General features: G+C 35.0%; 2 protein-coding genes and 1 pseudogene across 5 annotated transcripts; 1 reads left to right on the forward strand and 2 right to left on the reverse strand.

The window, feature by feature from the left end:
- Positions 1-6,692: 6,692 nt before the first annotated feature.
- Positions 6,693-14,105, reverse strand: LOC18600714 (alpha-dioxygenase PIOX-like; annotated as a pseudogene). Its single transcript, XR_016025827.1, has 11 exons — positions 13,991-14,105; positions 13,583-13,820; positions 13,031-13,180; positions 12,776-12,909; positions 12,345-12,565; positions 12,131-12,269; positions 11,767-11,994; positions 11,357-11,559; positions 11,162-11,273; positions 7,205-7,351; positions 6,693-6,914 (listed from the first exon to the last, which is right to left on the reverse strand). The product of XR_016025827.1 is annotated as an alpha-dioxygenase PIOX-like (transcript).
- A 3,286-nt stretch (positions 14,106-17,391) lies between these two features.
- DEG9 (DegP protease 9) lies at positions 17,392-22,587 on the forward strand. 3 transcript variants are annotated; one of them, XR_001927627.2, is made up of 10 exons: positions 17,392-18,134; positions 18,759-18,958; positions 19,045-19,225; positions 19,390-19,581; positions 20,476-20,708; positions 21,268-21,369; positions 21,519-21,569; positions 21,666-21,770; positions 21,876-22,199; positions 22,479-22,587. XR_001927627.2 is itself a non-coding variant. In XM_088805445.1 (9 exons), exons 1-9 carry the CDS (start codon positions 17,534-17,536, stop codon positions 21,956-21,958), a joined length of 1,821 nt encoding a protein of 606 aa, XP_088661571.1. In that variant the 5' UTR covers positions 17,392-17,533; the 3' UTR covers positions 21,959-22,215. The 3 variants fall into 3 exon arrangements, 2 of the variants coding, with proteins under 2 accessions (XP_088661571.1, XP_017975391.2); XM_088805445.1 differs by lacking the exon at positions 22,479-22,587 and having other exon boundaries at positions 21,666-21,792; positions 21,825-22,215; XM_018119902.2 differs by lacking the exon at positions 22,479-22,587 and having other exon boundaries at positions 21,876-22,215.
- On the reverse strand, positions 22,382-24,837 carry LOC18600716 (WAT1-related protein At3g28050-like). The gene is made up of 7 exons (XM_018119903.2): positions 24,515-24,837; positions 24,352-24,417; positions 24,111-24,224; positions 23,451-23,721; positions 23,177-23,335; positions 22,926-23,077; positions 22,382-22,827 (listed from the first exon to the last, which is right to left on the reverse strand). Exons 1-7 carry the CDS (start codon positions 24,709-24,711, stop codon positions 22,662-22,664), a joined length of 1,125 nt encoding a protein of 374 aa, XP_017975392.2. The 5' UTR covers positions 24,712-24,837; the 3' UTR covers positions 22,382-22,661.
- Between the last annotated feature and the right edge of the window lie 640 nt (positions 24,838-25,477).

The following is a 25,477-nucleotide window of genomic DNA, read 5'->3' on the forward strand; positions in this document are numbered from 1 at the left end:
AAATCAAAAATAGAGATCGAGCAATACCAAAAGAAATCAGAAAATATGGGCACAAAAGGGGGAGAAAGCCCTGGGTTTTGGGGGTGGTTGTGACGCCGGCTTTAGACAAAGGTAGGGAGAGGGTGAACTGATTGGCGGTGAAGGGAAAGATTGGACTTTGGGCGCCGCTAACGGAGAAGGAGGCAGATCCGGTCGCTTAAGGGAACCGGTGACAGTGTAAAAAAGGGGAGATCTAGTTTGGGTAAAATAGGGGGGTGCTGCCGGTCTTGGGTGCGACGCCGGCAACGTCGGAGTGAATAGAGAGAAGGGAGAGAGAGCCGGCGACGTCGGAGTGAATAGAGAGAAGGGAGAGAGAGCCGACGGGTAGAGAGAGAAAGAAAAAAAAGAAAATGAAAGAGAAGGAAGGAAAGGAGGTTTTTATAACTAGGGTTCAGAGGGCTTAAACGACGTCGTCCAGTAACCCATCCAAAGTCCGCTTTATTCCCTCCAAACGGCGTCGTTTTGGGCGCACCAAGGGCTGCTGAACAAGACATCGAAACGGTGCGTTTTGGGAGTGATCTGAAAGCTTTGGGAAGCAGATCAGCTGGAGGGATCCGGTTATCGTGGGCCACTCTAGCCCATAAAAGGTAAATATTTTCTTTTGATTTGGACTTTGTGGTTGTCTTTGGCCCAATGTTTGATAGATGGATAAATTAGTCATAGTATGTTGTTAGGTAAAATAAAAAGATAAAATACTTTTAAAATGATTAGATGCTAAGAGAAAATAGAAATAATAATAAATAAAAATAAAACAACAATAATAAAGAAGGAAAATACAAAAAAAATCAAGGAGGATAAAAATAGAATGTTTAATGATATATGAAAAAATGATGATAAAAAAAATGGTGAGAGTAGATAAAAAATATAAGAATATACCTATATATTTGTTTATATAATAAATAATAATAAATCGAGAGAAATAGCTATTTAACTAAAAAATACCCAAGCATAATACATATGAAGAAATAAATAAGCATTTAATTATTAAAAGATTAATGAATTTATTTAAGTAGTAAATATGGGGAAAAGTAAACATTTAATGATAAAAATAGATTTAGATTGATAATGTATGTACATCTTTGGATTTAGAACGTTTGTTTAAAAATACATAAACGTGGGAAAAGATGAAATGTGGAACATATTTATGAGATTCATAGTCATGAAAATTTATGTAGAGATAATAAGAGTGAAAATAAATTAGGGAGAACTAGAATTAAAATATGATGAAACAAAAATGTGGAAAAATCAAATTAGGTAAAAAGGTAGTTCTATATAAATGGAGAAAGAACAAAATAGGAGAAGATAAAGAACTATTTAATATAGATAAGATAACTGCTCAATTTGATGCCGATGATGGGATAATCGATCGAGATGCGAGAAGTCGCAATCCCGAGTTTATGTTCCCTAGGCTCGGAATCCGAATCAAGGCTCCACCAGTATGATGGGAGGGCCTCGATTTCAAGGCTCCGAAATCCTTAATAAATAAAGAGCTTGATTATACAAAAAAATTTACTTGATAAAATTACTTGATAAATAATAAGTAATAAAATAATGATAGAGTAATAATAATTCAAACATATAATAAATAATTAATTTGTGAAAATACAATATACATGACATTAAATAAATAAATAAATAAATAAATAATAAAAAATAACTAATTTAAAATTAAGTATTGAGTATTAAGTGGCATAAACTATAAAAAATGTGAAGATAAAGATAAAAAAATATAATGATAATATACATATGAAGTAAGATCTTAGGTATTAGGTTTGAATAAAAGGTTGCTTATGAAAAATATATAATAATAAAAAATATAAAAAAATACATAAAATAAAAAATATTTTAATAAAAAATATATAATTTTTGTTCACTAAAATAATATAGAATTATAAGCAATTTGTCTAAGTATAAATGGAAAACATAAGAACTTAGAACAAAAAATGTAAAGATAAAGATAAAAAAAATAATAATAATAAGAAATAAGAATAGGAAATATGATAATAAAATATATAATAAAATAAAAATAATTAATAATAACAAAAAATATAGATAATTGCATTAGCATAGCATATATGTATTGCATCATACATATCATTGCATATAAATATTTTTGTTTTCGAGTTTAAGCCCCGATGATGGGATCTTTCGGGGATCCTGCGAAGGCGGGTATTTCTCGAAAAGTTTCTTAGGTGAAAAGATGTCCTCGGGTCCCACCAGTATGATGGGAGGGCTCGAGAACCATCTTTAATAAAAGGCTTTTGCCCGAATTAGGTTCATTATGCACAAAAATATTATTTTAAAAAGAAAACGTACGATAACTCCGATGACGGGAATTATTCGTCGAATTTGCAAAGGCGAGTTTGTCGGATAATTCCCTAGGTGGGAAAATATCCCGAGTCCCACCAGTATGATGGGCGAATTTGGAAAATATCCTCGATAAAAGGTTATTTGTCCGGTATTTTTATCTCACGCCATGCATTTCATCTCGCCACCCATTTGCATTCCATTTTAGGTTAAATAGGAGATAAAAATAAAAAAAATAATAATTAAGGAAATCTAGTGAAATTAAAAATTAAAGCCCAATAGGATAATCTAAAATGGTACCGTTCATGGAACGGGCGTCCGAGGGGTGTTAATCTTTCCCCGGGCGTAACCGTACTCCCGAACCTAGATTCAGAAAATTGTAGACCGGTTTAAGGTTCTTTTCGGTGGGTTTAAAATTAATTTAAGTTTGCATCGATTAGAATCGAGTCAATAGGTGGCCAATCGCACCTAGTAAAAAAAAAGATTGGTGGCGACTCCTAGTTTAATTTTTTAGTGAGTTTTCACATTCACGTCTAGCGGTCGGGTTCCCGGACCCGCACGTTACTACAGAGTGTACGAGTGCATCACGTATCATCGTTGCATTGTTAAATGTCATAGTATATAAATATATTCTGTATACGGGTATAAATCCTGATGATGAGACTTTTCGAGAAAGCTTGCGAAGGCAAGTTTCATTGGTAAACTCCCTAGGTGAAAAGATACCTCCGAACTCCACCAGTACGATGAGAGGGTTCGAAGAAATATCTTTAATAAAAGGCTTTTACCCCGTATTAGGATTTGCATTCATGAAAACATTATTTTTTACTCATAAACGACTATCCCGATGATGGGATCTACCAAGTAAACTTGCGAAGGCGAGTTGCTAAGGTATTTCCCTAGGTAAGAGAATACTTTCGAATCCCACAAATACGATGGGCGAATTCGAAAAGTACACTCAATAAAAGATTTTCGTTTGGCATTATCCCGATTTTATGCCACGCATTTCACAATTACATCATGTGCATGTTAAACCCGTAAAAAATGAAATAAAATATTCTAATAAAAGATTAAATAAATAAATAACAATTAAGGAAACATAAGAATAAAATTAATGGGTTAGAATAATATATGATTAAATGGTACCGTTTGTGGAATGGGCGTCACGGGGTTGCTAATCCTTCCTCGTGCGTAACCGTACTCCCGAACCCAAATCTAAAGGGTATGTAGACCAATTTATCGTTTTTGTGATGGACCTAAAATTAATTTAGGATTTCATTGAGTAGGACAAAATCAGGTGGCCAATCACACCTAACAAAAAAAGATTGGTAGCGACTCCCAAATCACTCCACGTCTAGCGGTCGGGTTCCCGGACTCGCAAGTTATGACAATGGGTAAGTAGGACTTGAGTTGTATCTACTGACAACCCCTTATAACCTTTTATTTCCATTTTCCACATCTTTCTAGTGTAACCTGGAAATGGAATCATTGAAGGAAATCTAGAAACAAAATGCAAAACTCGCATCTGAGTATTTAGATTATTGATTGGTACACGACATCATCTCCTACTAAAGAGTAGAATTCGAATCCTCTTCTACTAAATTTTTTTTTAAAAAAAATGCAAAACTAATCCCATAAATCTGCATGTATAAGGATCAACATTAGAAATCCTCTAAGAGAATAAGAGGTTTGGGTGTATGGGATAAATCTAGCAAGGTGGATGACCAGAAAAAGAGAGTAAGAGGTGTTTTTTGAGCATTGCAACCAGAACTAGGGGCTTTGCCTCCAAGCACGCATATTGTTTAGTATGTAAATACAAGTTAAATTGATACCACAAGATGGACTACTCATCCAATTGGCATTAAGAAGAATGTGAATTTCCTTTTGATCAATGTTTTATAATGTTGAAAGTGATGGACAATGATTGATGTTAAGGGCATTCAATTGCTTGCCTTTTGGTAGGACATCCATGCCCTGAAATGATAAGGTAGAAATCTTCATGGGGTGGCCTCCGCCATAGATATCAATTTCAGTATGGATCACGTTTATCTTTAGGAAATTTAAGGATATGGGTTCCGTACCTTCTTTCCCTATCAACAATATTAACTTTATTTGTATCGAAGAATGAATTATATGATCGTTTAAAATGACAGAGATTGAATAAATATATCCAAGTAAAGGTGAATTAATATCATTTGTGAACTTTTTCAATTGCTACACACTATTTATTAATTTTCTTCTTATGTAATTCATGATTTTTAGAGTTAATGTTACAATATTTAAGGTGTTATATAAATGCATAACAATTGGCCTTTGGGTTTCATTTTATGAAATTATATGTACCAAAAAAAATTAAAATCTAATAAAATATGAAATAAATAAATAACAATTAAGGAAACATAATAATAAAATTAATGGGTTAGGATAATATATGATTAAATGGTACCATTTGTGGAATGGACGTCATGGGGGTGCTAATCCTTCCTCGTGCGTAACCGTACTCCCAAACCCAAATCTAAAGGGTATGTAGACCAGTTTATCGTTCTTTTGATGGACCTAAAATTAATTTAGGATTTCGTTGAGTAGGACAAAATTAGGTGGCCAATCACACCTAACAAAAAAAGATTGGTGGCGACTCCCAAATCACTCCACATCTAGTGGTCGGGTTCCCGGACCTGCACTTTATGACAATGGGTAAGTAGGACTTGAGTTGTATCTACTGACAACCCCTTATAACCTTTTATTTCCATTTTCCACATATTTCCAGTGTAACCTGGAAATGGAATCATTGAAGGAAATCCAGAAACAAAATGCAAAACTCGCATCTGAGTATTTAGATTATTGATTGGTACACGACATCATCTCCTACTAAAGAGTAGAATTCGAATCCTTTTCTACTAAATTTTTTTTTTAAAAAAATGCAAAACTAATCCCATAAATCTGCATGTATAAGGATCAACATTAGAAATCCTCTAGGAGAATAAGAGGTTTGGGTGTATGGGATAAATCTAGCAGGGTGGATGACCAGAAAGAGAGAGTAAGAGGTGTTTTTTGAGCATTGCAACCAGAACTAGGGGCTTTGCCTCCAAGCGCGCATATTATTTAGTATGTAAATACAAGTTAAATTGATACCACAAGATGGACTGCTCATCCAATTGGCATTAAGAAGAATGTGAATTTCCTTTTGATCAATGTTTTATAATGTTGAAAGTGATGGACAATGATTGATGTTAAGGGCATTCAATTGCTTGCCTTTTGGTAGGACATCCATGCCCTGAAATGATAAGGTAGAAATCTTCATGGGGTGGCCTCCGCCATAGATATCAATTTCAGTATGGATCACGTTTATCTTTAGGAAATTTAAGGATATGGGTTCCGTACCTTCTTTCCCTATCAACAATATTAACTTTATTTGTATCGAAGAATGAATTATATGATCGTATAAAATGATAGAGATTGAATAAATATATCCAAGTAAAGGTGAATTAATATCATTTGTGAACTTTTTCAATTGCTACACACTATTTATTAATTTTCTTCTTATGTAATTCATGATTTTTAGAGTTAATGTTACAATATTTAAGGTGTTATATAAATGCATAACAATTGGCCTTTGGGTTTCATTTTATGAAATTATATGTACCAAAAAAATTAAAATATAATAAAATATTGCTCAATATTGACATAATTAATGGTTTGTTACTCCAGATTAATGAAGGCTTCTGCTTTTCAAAAAAGAAAATTAACATAATTAAATACTAATGAACAAACTAAACAAATCAAAGCATTAAGTTAGACGAAACCTACATATAAAGGGACTTGAACCTATAACCTAAAATTAGCTAGGTCTCTATTTTGCCAAGGAGGTAAAGTCTTTCGTTTTATATTTATGAATTTTCAGAAGATAGATTCATTTTATATTTGATTTATAGCTGAAGCTTTTTAATGAAACTATTGGCTCATCAAAAAAAAAAATCACCATTTAAAGCATTGTTTTCCCATTAAAATTCTGCTATCAAATCTCCTCTTGCTATTCATTTCAACCATATATACTTCCTTTGAGAAGGTGAGGTAAGGAAAACGTTTCATCAGCTTGCCCTGCCCACAAAAGAAACATGTTAAGTTTATTGAAAGTTTGACTCAAGTATATATAACCATTCAAGCAATAATTATGGAGTACTATTAAGATACATGATATATTGAACCATACAAGCCTATGCTATATGATTGCCACTGAAGAAGCTAGCCAAATAGAAGGGCAAACCAAAGGAGACCATATGGTTTTTTTTATTTTTTGAAACAGTTCAAACGGTGATCTTTAATAATTAAGTTTGTTTTGCTGCAAAGATTCAAGAAGGAACACGAAGATAAAGAGGAACATGATTGCGAGTATTTGGAGGTGAGTCATCAAACAGAGAATGCACTGCTGGAGTTCATCCATTTCTTTGTGATTTCAGGGTAATGTCGGTCTACCACATCTTTCAGGCTCTCTGTTGTATTTACCCATTCGAATCCCTTCTTTGTATATGTCTCCTTTGCTTGTAAAGAACATATCTGCCTCTAGCCTCTTGTGTCAGTACCCCATCCAAACATATAGAAACACTCATTATTTTAGTTGCATAACTTTTGTGTTTGCCTAAATTTTACTATCCTTAATTCAAGCTAATGTAAGTGTAAGGTGAATTTCATGATTTGAAACAAGGATCTTACTTCCTCACCAACCCAATTAACCTCATGGAAATGTTATTCATTCATTTTGGGAAGATTAAGTTTTAGAATTCAAAAGTTTCTCTCTTTACCTCTACCCTTATATTTCCAATAACCTTTCTTGAATTTGATGATGTAAATATTGCTTTGCTTGGTTGCCATGAGGAGGAATATGAAAAAGGCTGTCTCACTAATAGCAAATCCCTTAATCTTCTTCTCTGCCATGAGGCCAACTAGTAAGTCCAGCTCTTCTACATCATCATCATAAACTTCCTTAAGAGTTTGAATCTGTTAGGATAGTCTTGAATTGTGATTTAATTAGGATTGTTTAATTCTAATTAAATTAGTATACTTTATTAAAATAGTTTTTAAATCTAGTTAGACTAGAATAACAATTCTTAATTATATTAGGATAAGATTCTTAATTATATTAGGATAAGGTTATTGTACTTGGCACTATAAAAAGACCTTAAGGGGTTAAAGAATAATAATCGCCTAGATTTAGAGAGAATGATTTAGGTGTACGTGGGATAAGGGTTGTGAGTTTGAGACTGTTCTTGTAATCTCCTGATTTTTCTCTTAGTGGAGTGGATTTTTCTCTGTTGCTGTACCCGTGGACGTAGGTCATCAAAAGACCGAACCACGTAAATTCTTGTGCTCTTGTGGGTGTGCTTGATTTCTTTCTTTCTTTATTCTATTGATTGTGTTAGATCTTGGGTAATTCTTTAGAGATAATTTCATAATTTTCCAACGAACTGGTATCAGAACTTCAAGGTCTTGAGTCAATCTGAATCTCGCTATGACAACTTCGTCAACCAAGTATAAGATTGAAAAGTTTAATGGAAGAAACAATTTTAGCCTGTGGCGTGTTAAGATGCGTGCATTGCTAGTGCAACAAGAACTGTTGAAGGCATTGAAGGGAAAATAGCATCTTCCCTCAAATTTATCTGATGGTGAGAAAGATGACCTCATGGAAAAAGCACATAGTGCTATTCTCTTAGCTTTGTCTGATGAGGTACTAAGAGAAGTCATGGATGAAAAATTTACTGTTGCAGTGTGGCTTAAACTCGAAAGTATTTATATGACCAAATCCCTAACGAATCGATTTTATATAAAGTAACGATTGTATACTCTCAAGATGAGTGAAGGTACGTCCGTTAATACCCACATTGATGAATTTAATAGAGTTATTCTTGATTTAAAGAATATCGATGTTAAAATTGAGGATGAAGACCTAGCCTTAATGCTTTTATATTCTTTGCCTCCATCGTATGAAAACTTCGTGGATACTATGTTATATGACCGAGACATTCTCACTTTTGAAGATGTAAAGGCATCTTTAAATTTCAAGGAATTGAAGAAGAAAGTTAATGGTATCCAGAATGAAAATCAAGCAAAAGATTTGGTTGTGAATAGAGGAAAAGATAGAGAAAAGGGTATAGACAGAAAAGGTAAATCTAAAGCAAAAAGGAAAACTTGCTGAAATTATGGTTAGAAAGGGCACTTTCGTCAGGACTGTACCAAACTCAAGGATAATGAAAAGATCAACAAATCTGTGAATATTGCAAATGTGGTTGGAGATGACTTTGATAGTTTTGAAGAAATTGATAATGTTTTTGCAATTACCAACGGTAACATGATGGATACATGGATCTTGGATTCGGCTTGTTACTTTCATATATGTTCTAGGCGTGATTGGTTTACAACTTATCAATTTATTGATATGGGTATTGTACAATTAAGATATAATTTCTCTCTCTTAGTTGTTGGGATTGGCACAATTCAAATCAAGATGTTTGATGCTATGGTAAGAACATTTTATGTAAAACATGTCCCTGACATGAAAAAGAATTTGATATCCTTGAGTTTGTTAGATAAGAAGGGCTACAAATATAGTGGCCAAGATGGTGTCTTAAATGTATCTAAAGGAGCCTTAACTATCATGAAGGGCAAGTTATCCGATGACCTTTATTGTCTAGTGGGAAACACGATCATTGAAACTGTTTCTGTGGTCTCATCCAATGATCCTGATGATGATGTGACACGTTTATGGCATATGAGATTTGGTCATATGAGCGAGAGAGGGATTAGAAAACTAAGTAAGCGTAGTTTGCTGTGTGATCAAAAGAATGGAAAGTTAGATTTCTGTGAGCAACATAGAGTGAAATTTAGTACTACCATTGAACCAAGAGTACAGTAAACTACATCTATTCAGATTTGTGGGATCCTTCTCTGATGGCATCAAAAGGTGGATCATTATACATGTAGACTTTTATCAATGATTTTTCAAGAAAGGTGTGGGCGTATCTTCTAAAGGCTATGAGTGAAGTGTTAACCACCTTTTTACATTGGAAGGTATTGATCGAGAAGCAAACTAAGAAAAGGATCGAGAGCCTTCGAACAAACAAAGGTTTGGAATTTTGCAAAGGTGAGTTTGGTCTATTATACAAGAATGAAAAAATCGTTAGACATTGCACTGTCGTCAAAACACCACATCAAAACGGTATTGTAGAATGGATGAAGAAAACACTTTTGGAAAGAGCAAAATACGTGTTCTCTAATGTTGGCCTAACCAAAGTATTATAGACAAAAGCTATCAACAACGCTTGCTACTTAGTAAATCGGTCTCCATCAATTGCAATTGAATTTAAGACTCTCAAGGAAGTTTGGTCTGGTAAGCTCGTTGATTACTCTATATTGAGAGTATTTAGTTGTTTTGTTCATACTCATGTGAGTGATGGTAAACTTGAGTTGAGGGTGACGGAGTACATATTTCTAGGCTATGCATATGGGGTGAAGGGTTCCCCAAGTTTATGGTGAGTCGGGATGTTACCTTTGACAAGTCTGCATTATTTCGTGGGATAAAGTCTAGAATTGTAAACACATCAGACTAGAAAGTTGGCAAGCAAGTGGAGCTTGAAATCAATGCTCCTGTGACAGTACGGGATGATAGTGAAATCCATAATAAACTGCAAGAAGTGCAAGAATTAGTATCTCAACGAAGCATTACTCGTATCGATGGTAATTTTGATTCTTATGTTTTATCTGTTGAAGTAGAGATTGTTGAGTCTTACTTTTATCATGAGGAAATTACATATGCCGAGTCTTATAAGAAAATTGAGTCTCTACATTGGGATCAAACATGGGAGCTTGTGAAAACACCTAAAGGTACTATTGAAGTTGGCTTAGTGTGTGAAGGAGGTGCAAACATTAGTCGTAATATGGTTGGCTTCTCCAAATCAAATTTTGCTAGTGATCTAGATCGTAAAAGATCTCGAATGGGGTGTGTGTTCACTCTCTTAGGGTCTGCAATCAGTTGGAAAGCAATTCTTCAATCAACTGTTGCTTTGTCTACAACTGAAACTGAATATATAGCTGTGACCGAGGCAGTGAAGGAGGCTTTGTGGCTTCGAGGCTTGGTTAGTGATCTTTGTTTTGGACAAGAATCTAGATTTGACATTATAGTAAAGAAAATAGCTACAGATGAAAATCCGACATATATGCTAACTAAGTCAGTTTCTGGGATAAAGTTCAAGCATTGCTTGAACTTGATCTGTGTTCGTAGTGCTTGAGGCCCTTTGGGGCAGTGGCGGTGTCGACAGAGATTGGTTCGTAAGGTGGAGCTTGGTGAATTCAAGCCTAAGGTGGAGATTTGTTAGGATAGTTTTGAATTGTGATTTAATTAGAATTGTTTAATTCTAATTAAATTAGTATACTTTATTAAAATAGTTTTTAAATCTAGTTAGACTAGAGTAACAATTCCTAATTATATTAGGATAAGATTCATAATTATATTAGGATAAGGTTATTGTATTTGGCACTATAAAATGATCCTAAGGGGTTAAAGAATAATAATCACCTAGATTTAGAGAGAGTGATTTAGGTGTACGCGGGATAAGGGTTGTGAGTTTGAGATTGTTCTTGTAATCTCCTGATTTTTCTCTTAGTGGATTTTTCTCTGTTGCTGTGCCCATGGACGTAAGTCATTAAAAGACCGAACCACGTAAATTCTTGTGTTCTTGTGGGTGTGCTTGATTTCTTTCTTTCTTTATTCTATTGATTGGGTTAGATTTTGGACAATTCTTTAGAGACAATTCTGTAATTTCCCAACAGAATCTCTTTCTTATTATCTGTTAGGTCTTCCCATTTAGAAATTGGTATTAAGAATAAAGCCCTTCGGACTTGATTGTACCTAGCAACGTTTCTCTCTCTGTCCCTGTAAACTGCATGAGTAAAACACAAATGAATTAACTTCACATCACTTCTTGTTCAAACCACATGAATCAAGTTCGTAGATAGCAGTTACTTTCAAGTGCCGCCATGTCCACACGATCAGGCCTATCTTTGGCATCAACATCTTGTGCTATAAGGTCCCGCAGCCACAATGGGTAGTTCCAAAGCTTTAGTTGGCCACAAGCTTGGTGCCCCATTGAAACCATTTGTCTTGTGAATGCAATTTCTGACAAATTCTTTTCTCCTTCCTAACCTATCAGATTAGCCATTGGAATTCTGCATTTAAAAATTACAAGAAACAAAATTAAGCAAAATATGTATTATTCGATATCTAAAAACTAAAACATCAAGGTACTGTTATTTATGTGTCTTTTTTGCTTCGCACGTGCTCTAGCTATATTTCTATTAGGTTAATTACATGAAAATGAGGTGCATAGCTCATGTAAAAATGGACAAAAGTATACATATCTTTTGTAGGCATACTTCCCTGCTAGTGGTGGAGATTTGTTGGGTCCTGGTGCAGCTTTGGTGTCCCTAAGGTAAAGGTAATCAGGTAGCAGCGAGTGCATTCGGTAGACGCTAACGAACTCTTCAGTCAATGAATATGGGACCCCATGATTATCAGGCTTCTTTAGACCAACGACACCTCCTAAGATGGCTCCCCCAACATGACCAAATTTGTCCTTGAATTTCTTTCCCAATAGTCCATACCTATAGATGATGAGGTAATTGTCAGAGTGATACTCAGTAGTTTTACATGGAAATCTCAAAATTTTCAGTATTTTAATTCAGGCTAATAGTGCATCAATTTAAATGGTTCTCTTTGCTCAAATTTGAGGTATGTTACCAGTTAGTGCGCATTCCTGCAAGCAAGATATCAGTTTTCAGGAGTTCCACAGTCCAATCAATGGTTTGGATCTTTGCAATTACAGCAGAAGTTGCCAGCCTTCCAATGTGGTGTAAATGTTCATCATCTAAACCGGGATGTCATATATATATATATATATATGTATGTATGTATTTAGATCAATAAATCAAGCAACCGAATTAAGGATGTCCAATGAATACTTTGATGGCATCACAAACTGCATTGTGCTCTTTAATGAAGAGAGCCTGCAGTGTGGAGACACCAGCCCAACTGTTTCGAACATCTCCTGACAATGCAATTCCATCTTGGTCATGAAGAAGAAGCCCATCTTCAGAGATCTTGAGCTTCCCATCCTTGAAAGTCCTTAGTTTACGCAACCTTTCCACATTGGCACCATATATAACACTTCCATCCCTAGAAGGTCACGAATCATACATCTATGAATACATGCTATAAATAGTACAAGTAAAATCAACAATTTTCAGAAAAAATAATATTTAGTCGTAATCTATGTTTGCCAAGTTAAATAATTCTGCGGTCAAAATGATGAACTTACCATGTTCTTAAGAGCATGAACATAACCATTTTAAGCATAATTTAGTTCATCCTATTTGTAATTCTTACCACCAAGGCGTACGAATATTTTTTGCCCCATTTTTGATCTCACAAAAGCCAGTGGGAAACACCTTTGTCTTGTAAAACTTGAAAGAAGCTGGGGGACATTTAGCAGCAACAGCTTTAGGCGCAATTAATTCAATCTGCAATGATTTTGTCCAAAGATATTAACCATGCATTATGGTAACGACCCCATCAGTTAATTATATTTTGATTTAAAAGCAAGTAATCAAACATTTGGCAGAAAGAAAATATTATTTTGACCTGGCTGGTATCCTCCAAGTGGTCTACCCAGTCATGAATCATGAACTGAATCCAGGAGGCTGCTATCATGTTGAACTGCTTTCCAGTATCTTCTTATTTTCTTCGTGCTAGGAGTTTTGTAGCAACAACCATTGGATCTGGTCTCATTAACTGCACAAGTTTTAGGTACTTTCTTTTAAAGTGTTTAAGGTGCAATTGAACATATAAGTACCCATTAAAAGCGTGGAGCTTAATATGTGGAAGGCATTGGAAACCAAATCTGAATTTTAGTGCATCACAAAAGGGAATCAAACCTTGAGTTTGATTAATTCCTTGTCTCAAATTGGTTATTTAGACAAAAAATATTTGATGTTGAATAGATCTTGCTGGTCACGTGATATATATATTTGGCTCTTGCAGCAGCTATTTCCTCGGAAACGTCAAGAACGTTTTTTGGTATGAAAGTGAGAGCTGTTTTTAATTCGTTGTATGCAGAAAATGAAAAAAGAAAGGAAAGATTTTGGTAAAGTTTGTTGCTTTGCGTCAAGAAGTTGGATGGATTCCATACAATACCTTATGTTTATGATCAACAGGAAGCATGTTCCTGCTCCTTCATTGAAGGGATCATTGAATCTTCCATCACTTGTTCTGTATGGATAGTTTCCAGGATTAAACCGTACTCCTGATGGAGATTGTCCAACATTCAACAAGTTGTATTCCTGGTGAAGGTGTCGCCGAGCAGCTAGATGAATCAAACCTAAGATGACTGGCAATCGATGCCATATGCCCAGATTATCTTTAGAGTGCACAAACTGCTCGAAACACACGCATAAACAGGAAAAAGTTATCGTCAAAAGCTTAAAAATTAAGCTCACTTAATCATTAGAGATAATTAAATTTAACAATGAAATGCTTAATTCAATAAAAATTGAATCTCATATTCTTTTTTTATTGAAAAGAAAATAAATGATTAAAACTTTATAAGAAAGAGGAAAGCATCAATGATAGTCATTTTCGAAATAACTTCACAAAAATTTTCATAAATCAAGCGATGCAATAACCAACTCAAAAAAGTATTCTTCAAGAATTCCAACATGTTTTTTTTTTTGTAATTTTTTCCTTTTACAAACTTAATTGATATATTTGTATGCCTATTTATATGTGTAAAAGCAAAATTAATATTGATATAAGTGACATAAATAAGTAAACAAATAGGCAGACTTGCGTCACAGTTTCCTTTATGCAGCATGTTTTGTTTGATATCTGCAACAAAATCGTGCCCAAGATGCTTTCGCTGAAAGGAGATGTGGGGCATAAGTGCTTTCTTTGGTGGGACATTGGCTGCCCTGGATAAGCACCAAAATTGATAAGGCAGAATTTTTATTAACATGCATTCAAGTATTTAATTTATTACTTAATGAATAATCTTTTATTTAAAGAGTAAAGTTTGAATTTTTTTTTCTAATTATAAAAAAAAAATTTACTATATGTATCATATTATATGACTTATAATTAGATTATGATAGCTATGCAACTCTACTTTCATTAGTACTAAAGCACTTTTCTTTTGCCAGCAAATTTATAAAAGAGATAATTTCAATAATATAAATTACACACAATCTTTCTACTTTACCTTCAAATTAATTGAAGGTGAATATCTCCTTTCCCAATCTAAACATACATATCTGTGAGACAATCTCCAGGTGTAAAAGCAACAAGCTCATTTTGTTCAGTATTTTTGTGCTTAGCTAACAATAGTGTGCATATATACTCAAAGCAAATTCCAAATATGTCGATATCTCTTGCAGGATGCTTCATTCATGCCTGAATTGGGCATTGGGGGGTTCTTTTTTTTTCCTTACGAGATTACATGTACAAATAAAAGTTATAATATAATGAAGCATTACTCAATATATGATACGATTATCACATTCAAGAAGAAACTAACAAACAAATTAAACAAAACAACATAAATTTGGATGAAATCTATGCATGATGAGACTTGAATTTAAGATCTAAAAGTAACAGGGCCTTCTATCAACAAATCTAAAAGATATATTTGCCATTCAGAGCAGTGTTAATTTGCCCATTGAAATTCTGCTATCAAATGTCCAATTGCTCTTTGTTTCAACCATAGTCCTTAGAGAAGGCGAGGTAAAGAAAACTTCTTGATTTCGAGCTTCGTCAGCTTGCCCTGCCCATATAGAAAACAAGCGTGGGACTTGATAGGAAACCCCCAGCTGCTAAGTTTGCTTAATGTTGGAATTTAATATATATATATATATAACCATCCAAGTAATAATTATCGAGCACTATATATTTGGTTAGAAATCATTATGAAGCACTATTTATGCACGTGTATTAAATTGTTTAAATTTAATAAACTTAAAATCGTGTATATATAAGTATCCAAGCAATAATTATGAAGTATTGTTTAGACACATTCATTAAATCTTACAAACTTATCAAATTTGAAATCGTGTATATATAACTACTCAAGTGATCATTATCAAGTACTATTTTGCACATGCATTAAATTGTACAAACTTGTCAAACTTAAAATCGTGTATATATAACTATTCAAGCAATTATTATGAAATACTATTTGGGCACATATATTAAGCTATACAAACTTATTAAATTTAGAATTGTACATATATAATTGTTCAAACAATCATTATGAATTACTATTTAAGCACATAAAGTAAACTGTTAAAACTTATCAAATTTGGAATTATGCATATATAGCTATTCAAGCAATTATTATAAAATGTTATTTAGACACATACATTAAACTGTACAAACCTATCAAATTTGAATATATATATATATATATATATATATATATATATATATATATATATATAAACAATCATTATGAAATATTATTTACGCACAATAAGTTGTACAAGCCTATCAAACTTCAAATCGTGTATATATAACTATTTAAGCAATTATTATAAAATGCTATTTAGATACATACATTAATTCGTATAAATTTGTCAAATTTAGAATTATGTATATATAACTGTTTAAGCAATTATTGTGAAGTACTATTTAAACACAAACAATAAAACTGTTCAAACTTATTAAATTTGAAATTGTATATATAGCTATTCAAACAATCATTATGAAGTACTATTTAGGCACATACATTAAATGGTACAAATTTATCAAATTTGAAATCCTCTCTTTATATATATATATAAAACTATTTAAACAATTATTATGAAATATTATTTAAGCATATGCAATAAGTTATACAACCTTATCAAACTTGACGCCGTGTATATATAACTATTTAAGTAATCATTATGAAATATTATTTAAACACATACAACTTATCAAATTTGGAATCGTTTATATAATTATTCAAACAATTATTATGAAATACTGTTTAGAACATCCAAATAAGCATTATGGATATCTGTTTAGGCACATAATGCATTGAACCATACAAGTCTATCGAAGTTGGAATCCAATGTATATAAACATCCGAGCAATCGTTATGGAATAGTATTTAGGCAGATGATGCATTGAACCATACATGGCTATCGAAGTTGGAGTCCAGTATATATAACAGGATATGCTTCTTGGATCTTCCCTTTTGTCTATGGCTATTATATACTGTCCGGGAGCCGGCATACGAAATAAAGACTATATATTGTTAGTTAAGTTTCAGTTTGGAGCAGACAATTCAAGTTTGCTGCCTGATTCCACATGTATCAATCAATACGCTTACTTGTCAAACCGAGGTTTCTCTCTTCAGCCGAATCTCCACAATCCGTATCGCTCCCGTCGCCGGGCGGATCTACGATGGGAGGTGACTGATCCGCCGTTTCTCCTCCTTCCTCGTCGATTTTTGTGTCACCTAGCATCATCTCCTAAAACGAAGTGAAATGGCCCATGCAAATTTAAAAATTCCAAGATGAGGTGTCATCGTAACATTTGCCTCCTTTTCGAATAAAGGCAAAATCCGAAAGCACTGTAATGTCCAAACAAAATATTTAAAATTTTGAAGATCAATTGTCATTGTGCGCAGCAGAGTTTGATATTAATTAAGGATAAATTATTTCTTTAATAAAGGTCAAATCTGATGTTTAAAACCTCCCAAGTCCCAACCCGATAGCCACAGCCAACACTCTGGAATTGGGCAAAAGGCCCATCCCCCAAGTCACTCCTGACCCATTACCATGCCAACTGTGTCATCAGAGCCCAATTATAGCCCTGTAAGTCCTCGGAAGCCCAAAATGCAGGATCAACTCATCAAGCAATCCTATTAACTGCCCCAAATTCTAAAATGGGCTGTAAGGCCCATATTCAGCCCATCATAAGCCCAAAGTATTCTTCTCTCCTCTCCTTCCCCTCTTACCATTTGGAAATTTTCATTTCCCCCACCTATTGCCTCTGCTTCAAACTTCAACCAAAGAGGCTGAAAGCAAATAATCCTCTATCCCAAATCAACAATCCCCTAATCAAAAACCCTACGTTGAAACCGCTATAAATCCTTAAAAACGAAATCCAATGGGGGAAACGAGAAAACGAGGCCGCAAACCGAAAACCCCTGCATCAACCACCGAGGCTATGGACTTCCAATACACCGCCGCCGCCGCTGCCCAAAACGACGCTGTTACAGCCCAAAACGACGTCTTTATCGCTGCAAACGACGCCGTATCGACCGCCACCGCCAACAATGATGCGAACAACCCACCACCAGCGCGACGGGGCCGAGGACGACCGAGGAAGTCGGGAGCGGGGCACACGGAGGATACGGAGCCGCACGTGGCAGCGTCTCCGGAGCGGAGACCTTATCAAAACGGGGGGGTGGTGGTGGAGCCACCTCCACAGCCAGTGGCGAAGTGGGAGAGCGTTGCGGCGAGGGTGGTGCCAGCGATGGATGCGGTGGTGAAGGTGTTTTGCGTTCACACGGAGCCGAATTATTCGCTGCCGTGGCAAAGGAAAAGGCAGTATTCTTCAAGTAGTAGTGGGTTTATAATTGGAGGGAAAAGAGTGTTAACAAATGCTCATTCAGTGGAACATTATACTCAAGTGAAGTTGAAGAAAAGGGGTTCTGATACTAAGTACTTGGCTACTGTTTTGGCTATTGGGACTGAATGTGATATTGGTAAGTGAAAGTTTTGAGTTCTTATTAGATTTTTTTATAGTGTTTTCTCAAGCAGTTATGTGGGAATTTCCAATCTTTTGGGGGTCGTTTTGGGTTTGGAGGTAGTTAAAGTGGTTTGATTCTAATAGTATTGAAATGAGTAAAAAATGGTATTGGGTTATTTGTATTCGAGTGACGGGGTAGGGCATATTAAGTGTAGAGTTTTTTGTGGGAATTCGTTTTGAATGCTTGCGAGGCACTTAGAGGCAGTTTGTTTTTTTGCTTGTTTCATCTTTTGTCCTCACCCTTTTGGGTTCAGTGAAGTTTGAGTAATGTGATTTTGTTGTATTGGAAAGGGCAGAGGACAAATCATTGATTTTGCTTGTTTTAGACCATTGGTTGATATGTCTATGTTTAGAGTAAATTGAAGTGATTTTTAGTATTGCAACAGGTATATGTGGAAATAGCTCCTCTCAACATGTTTTCTGAATTTTGCTACTGCTTTGTTATGGATGGAGGCCTACTGGTGCTCTAGGAGAAACTAGATTTATGTGATTTGATTTTGTGAAAATGGCTATTGATTAAAGTAGGGTAATGTTGGAGTTGATTAATTAATAAATTTCTTTCGTTTTGGGGATGATGCAGCAATGTTAACTGTTAGCGATGATGAGTTTTGGGAAGGTGTTTCACCTGTTGAGTTTGGAGATTTGCCTGCACTACAAGATGCTGTAACTGTTGTGGGCTACCCGATTGGAGGTGACACAATCTCTGTTACGAGTGGTGTTGTTTCACGCATTGAGATACTCTCTTATGTTCATGGGTCAACTGAGCTCTTGGGACTACAGGTTGTGAAATTAGTTCCAGCTTCTAGTGGTTCAACATGTTTGCTTGTTATGTTTATTGACTTCGGGCGGTTGATATTCTGTTTCAGATAGATGCAGCTATAAACTCTGGAAATTCTGGCGGGCCTGCCTTCAATGATAAGGGCAAATGTGTTGGTATTGCATTTCAATCTTTGAAACATGAAGATGTGGAAAATATTGGGTATGTCATACCTACACCAGTCATAATGCACTTCATTCAGGATTATGAAAAGAATGGAGCATATACAGGTATTATTCCAAGCAGTATCATTTTATTAAGTTCAGTCCAGTCATCATTCTTAGCTCTTTTTGCCTGGTTGGTTTTGGAATTAGAAATTGGTATGACTTCAGTCATATTTCTGGTATATGTGCTTGAATTCTTACTCCAGTCCTCCTGTTCATTTCTGTTTTAGGCTTCCCAATCCTTGGTGTTGAGTGGCAAAAGATGGAAAATCCTGATTTGCGCTTGGCAATGGGGATGAAACCTGATCAGAAGGGGGTACGTATTAGGAGAATTGAGCCCACAGCTGCAGAATCTCATCTTCTGAAGCCATCTGATATTATACTTAGTTTTGATGGGGTAAAAGTTGCTAATGACGGAACAGGTAAGTTATTTCCTTTACCCCCCCATGTTAGTAGGATGTGATGCCATTATATTCATCATTAAAATTTTTATGTATGAATGTATGTATGCTTATATGCATACTTCTTTATATTTTTCTAGTAATTTTTGCATCATCACTAGAGTCTAGACTATTCGCAGAGTCAGAATATTTGTATTTGCCTTTCTAGAACTAAATGTTAATTCTTGTTTTTATTTTTGGTAAAGGTTAGATGCAGATGTTTCTGTAGGATGTCCTTCTGAGTTGAGAATGATGATTTGGCTGTGGTTACTTAACTTACATGAAAATTTGCTATGGAGACATTGTTTAGTGTAATCAGGGGTCATCTATGAGAACTAGGTATTACAAGCAGTGTTTATTCTTAGTTTAATCAGGAGGTAGTTTTAAGGTCTAACAGATTTGGTTTCTTATAGTGCCTTAAAAGTTCTTTTTAACCTTGAAGAGGAGAGATTTCCTTAACAATCATGGCTGATATGATTTTTGGCTCAAAAGAATTTAAAATTGAAACTTGAATAGAATCTTCAGTTCAGAAAATTGAATTATTCAAGTGGTCTCTTTTGGTATTCAATACATTGCTTAATTTATAATATGAGTTCTGGAGTTTTGCAGTTTTCTCTACATATGAAAGTTTTTTCGGTTGTGGGTTTAGTTGTTTTTTCATCAGCTGTGGGCTGTGTTGGAGTGATGGTTGCTGCATAATGCTGGCCAACTCACATTTCACTACAAAGTGGAAAGTCCACTTGATGACTCTCACATGTTTGACCCCAGTTGTCTGTTAACTTTTAGTTTATTTATGTATGCAGCGGTGTGTTACATGGGAAACATCCTCCTGACCTTTTCTTTCTCTTTTATCTTACAAAAAAAAAAAAAAAACAGTTCCATTCAGGCATGGGGAGCGCATAGGTTTCAGCTATCTTGTTTCTCAGAAGTATACTGGGGATACTGCATTGGTTAAAGTTCTGCGTGATTCAGAGATAGTTGCACATGACATAAAACTTGCGACGCACAAGAGGCTCATCCCAGCACACACCAATGGGAAACCTCCTTCTTATTACATTATTGCTGGATTTGTTTTTACAGCTGTAACTGTTCCATACTTGCGATCTGAGGTGCGTAGTGATAACTCTCTCTGTATGTGTGTGTTTCTTTCTCTCGAGCTTGGTAAAGCAGTTATTGGTGATTGTTTAAATGCATAACAAACTCTTTGTTCTAGCTTTTTGTTTCTTGTCTTTGTTGCATTATTGAGACACTTGATTGGATTTCTTGTGGTTGGTGGAACAAAGGGCTCCATTAGTGATGTTTGAGGTCTGCATTATTGGAGTGGTACACCATTCCTTCTGCCGTCATAAGAAATATTCAAGAGCTGTTTAATGTATAATTTGTCTTATCCATTGCTAAGAATTTGGAAAGAATCTTTAAACTTGCTAAATTTCTAGTCTTGTGTGTGTGTGTATGTTTTATGGAACAATTTGTACATTGTCACTTATTTGCTAGATTCCCATTGTTTGGGGTCTAAACCTACTTCATTCTTTCATTTTCATCCACTGTCGCAAATATGGTGAGCCTATTTTCATGGGTGTATGCTGAAGACTGGTTATGTTTTTATGTTTTGCTGTTCGAGTGGTCTAGTTTGCTTACTCCTAACATCCCTGTTTCTCTCATCTCCAGTATGGGAAGGATTATGAATTTGATGCACCAGTCAAACTATTGGATAAGCATCTACATGCAATGGCAGAGTCTACGGATGAACAGCTTGTTGTTGTTTCACAGGTCCCTGTTGTTTCTCATGTTTTTCCTTCTAAGACATTGTTATAAATATTTACATGATAAATTTACAGTCCAGTATAACAGGATGATTTGGTTTTCTTTCTTGTTCATGCAGTATACTTTATTTTTTACAATTTTTTCTTCATTCTCAGGTGCTTGTGGCTGACATAAATATTGGATATGAAGAAATCGTCAATACTCAGGTCAGGGAATGTTTCGAGACATTGCTGATGATGTAATGCATCTTAAAACTTTAAAGAATACATGTTAAAATCTTTCTTTTAATATCTTTTATTTAGGTTCTTGCTTTCAATGGCAAACTTGTGAAGAATCTAAGGAGCTTAGCTCATATGGTTGAGAACTGCAATGATGAATATTTAAGATTTGAACTGGAATATCAACAGGTTTTCTCTCTTTCTTTCTCACATAAACACACCTAAACACGCACACACACACACACATACATATATATATATTGGTTTTGCTGATTCTTCAACTTTGCCATGCAGATAGTAGTGCTACAAACCAAGGCTGCAAAGGCTGCAACTTTAGATATTCTAACCACACATTGTATATCTTCTGCAATGTCTGATGATCTCAAGACTTGATAGAAGTTTGAGGGGAAACACAAATGATAATTCATGTGATTCTCCTTTTGCATGTCTCCTCAGGAACATGATACAACCTAGTGGAGTGATATTTGCCTATACAAGCGGCCGTTGAGGGGTACCGCATAGTGTTAAGTTTTGCCTCTTCATTTGCGGGTGTAGTTGTAGCTGGGTTGCACTTCTTAGTATTAGTTTATATTGGAAGGAAACAGAGAGGATATGAAGGTAAAGCTTTTTGTTACTTCTTTGTTCTTATTTTACTTCTTGTAGAACTATGTATAATCAAGTAGAGTTAATAACATATATGGTATTGGAATTATACCAAACTATACATTTTGGTATCCGAATTAAAAAATTTTATTATTGCATTTATTTAAAGGAAAATATAAACTAAGGTGCTAATTAAATTTGTGAGAGCAAAATTAAAATTTTTCTTAAGTTTGGGGTAATTACATCATCCATCTATAAGTTGTACCATCTGTTTTCTATGCACAAATTCTGCAGGCAGATGGATTTGACATGGACCGAAGCCTGAAATGGGGGGGGCCGAGGTCTAAAGCAGACTTTGTAACCTCTTTGCAGTTAAGAAATGATCCATCTCCTGTACTCTTAACTGCAGATGTTCTTTTTCCGTTTGCAGATAGTAGTTAAGCAATGTGTTTTTTGACATGCGTTTGTTTGTACCATCTAGACATGTTCGTTTTTATAGCTTTGCAGCAGGGGGACTTTGTGGGCAGATGGTGACACTCTGCTGCTGTCAGTGGCACTGACATATTCCTCCGCCATCTCTTCTTTTGCTTTTCCCCACATCACCGTATAAAATCCAATCGATATTATTGTTGCTCCAATGAGACTGCAACCAAATCCTCCGGTTAGCTACAATATAAACTGACGAAATAAAATTAACCACAATGACAACACGACAACAAAAAGCAGTGCTCTGTTTTATACCTCCCAAGATGGAGAGTATCACCTAGGAACATCACACCCATGGCAGCAGCAATGGCGATCGACAACGGCTTAAACATTGCCACGAAAACAGGTCCCTTCAAGCGCAGAGCCCAGGTATGGACGGTATTGTTCAAGCAAGAACCAAAGAGTCCCTAAACAGGGAACATAGGCAAAACGTTTACATTGGAAGTTCAAAGAGTAAGACTATTTAACCAACTCTAGTATGCATCCGTGGTGCATTATTTTCTTACTGAGCAAACGACAGAGGCCAATGCTATGTCTGGTCTTATTCTCCAAGCACTTGCATTTCTTTCTGAGGCTAAACCAACAATTGCAGCTATGAAGCTCACACATAAATTGTAAAAGAAGACTACCGTTAGTTCTGCTGGATACTCCTTCATGATCTGTGTCTGCATAACATTACAGAATCCATTTATTTCTTCCAATTTCCCCAAAGGGTACCACCATTCCTGCAAATATTTTGGAAAATGTTTGCAGTTTTATACTTCGTAAACAAACTCTTACCTGAACAATGTACCAGAGTGGAACCAGGATATACTCAGCAGTGAGGAAAACGCCACCAATGACCCAGTTTGGATTTGCAGAGTGAAGTCCACCAAAAACCAAATTTGATTTTGATGGATTAAGGGGTTGTTGAAGTGACATGGAAGGTGTTGAGGCTATGACTATTGCAGGGCCCTTGTAGAGAGTCACCACAAATGCACCTGTAACTGATATTATGGTGCCCATCACTTTAGCCGCACTGCTTGTTCTCTTCCAAACGAGCTTCTCCATTCTTCAAGTTGCAAGAAAAGAAAAAGGAAAATAAATCAAAATAAAAGATAGAAGAGAGAATAACAGAACAACTATTGTGGTCCTCAGGAAAAAAGGACTAGCACCCCACTAGACCTTAGAAATTGTCAGCCACTTGACTACACCGTTATCAAAAACAGCAAAAGTGAAACCCAAGTACCATCCAAAAAGCTAAAGGCATCTCACAACCGAAAGACGTAATCCAATGGACAGAATTAACCGATGAAAATCTATTCTAAACTGGCTCTGATCAAATGAAAGTAACTGCCAGTCCTAGTACTTTATCATAAAGCAAACAAGAGGGCAACCTCTTTTCAAAGGATTTTGTGCACCGAAGGATGCTTTGCTAATTGAAGGTGGAACAATAGTTACCTGAAAATGATAGCTAGGACGAAGGTAAAAGCTGGTGTGAGGTTGCTGATTGCAGAAGCAAGAGTGGGAGAACTGTAATTGATGCCTGTGTACCCCATGATCTGAGATGAACTCCTGTTCCAGTTTCAAAACAATGAAGATAAAAAACACAACAAAATTTCCTATGAAATAAAGAAAAATTAATAAGGACATGGTTCTTGTTTCTAAAATCATCACTGCTGCATCAACCAAACCAAGTTACCCTATAAGTCCAAGAAGTCCAATTTTGCATAGAATAGGGAAGCTGAGTGGAGGAAGCACTCTTGATCTGCAAGACCCAAAGAGAAACAAATCTGAAATGACACCTTTTTGGCTTGCATGTCTAGAGTCTAAGATTGACAGACCGAGTGATGAGAAAGAAGGACCTGTAAGAGAAGAAAGGAGCAGGAAGGAGAACAAGAGCAGCTATAGCATAAGCGTAGACCACAAAAACGTGGTAGCTCATGCCCTTCAAAGTAGCTGCTTTGAAAAGTGTGTTTAGCCCCACGTTTGCACACTCCATTGTCACCATAGCTGAGAATGGCAGCACATCCTTGTAACAGTAACTCCATCTTGACACCATGTTTTCTTGTCTCAGTTTCTCTTAAAACCAAACAGAAACACCCCCCAGAGAAAAACACTGTAAAAATGGTTTTTGTGAAATTGTAAGGTACTGTTATTGCTGAGGGGTGACTAGACAAATAAGGGCAGCAGATTGTTACTTTATAATATGTGATTTCCTATGTGCCATAATTATTGGCCACTTGTGTTTTCCCTTTTGACAAGCGAAGGAAAGAGTGGAGATAAGGCTATGTTTTTTTTTGTGTTTCATTGCTGGAAGGTGCAATTTACGATGTTTTTTTACATTGTATTATAATTAGTGATACATGCTAAGGCGGTTCAACAAGTTCAAAATTTTAAAACGAAATCTTTAAATAAATTTTTTTTATTAAAATTAAAAAAATTATTAAAATTTTATTTTTTTAATTTTTTGAGATGTAAAATTTTTAATTAAATTTTTATAATAAAAAATTTTTAATAAAATATAACTCTAAATTAAAGTAAAAAAATCTGTAAAAATTAAAATAATAGTACTTAATTGTTAAATGCTTATTGCAAACCGCAAATGAGATTCATGACTTTTTGAAGATAATAAAAAAACAGATTTCTTGTATATTTTTTGAAAAAAAAACTGAAGTTGAAAAAAAAAAGCAAATGAGAAAATAAAAATTAAAAAACAAAAATTATACATTGAAAAAAATAATTAGTTTTATATTAGGAAAAAAATAGTTATTGAAAATCATTAAATGAGTTATTGAAAATAAGAGAAATAAGTGAGAAAAAAATAA

Source organism: Theobroma cacao, chromosome 4, assembly GCF_053813885.1.
Source record: "Theobroma cacao isolate CCN51 chromosome 4, ASM5381388v1, whole genome shotgun sequence".
Taxonomy (NCBI): domain Eukaryota; kingdom Viridiplantae; phylum Streptophyta; class Magnoliopsida; order Malvales; family Malvaceae; genus Theobroma; species Theobroma cacao.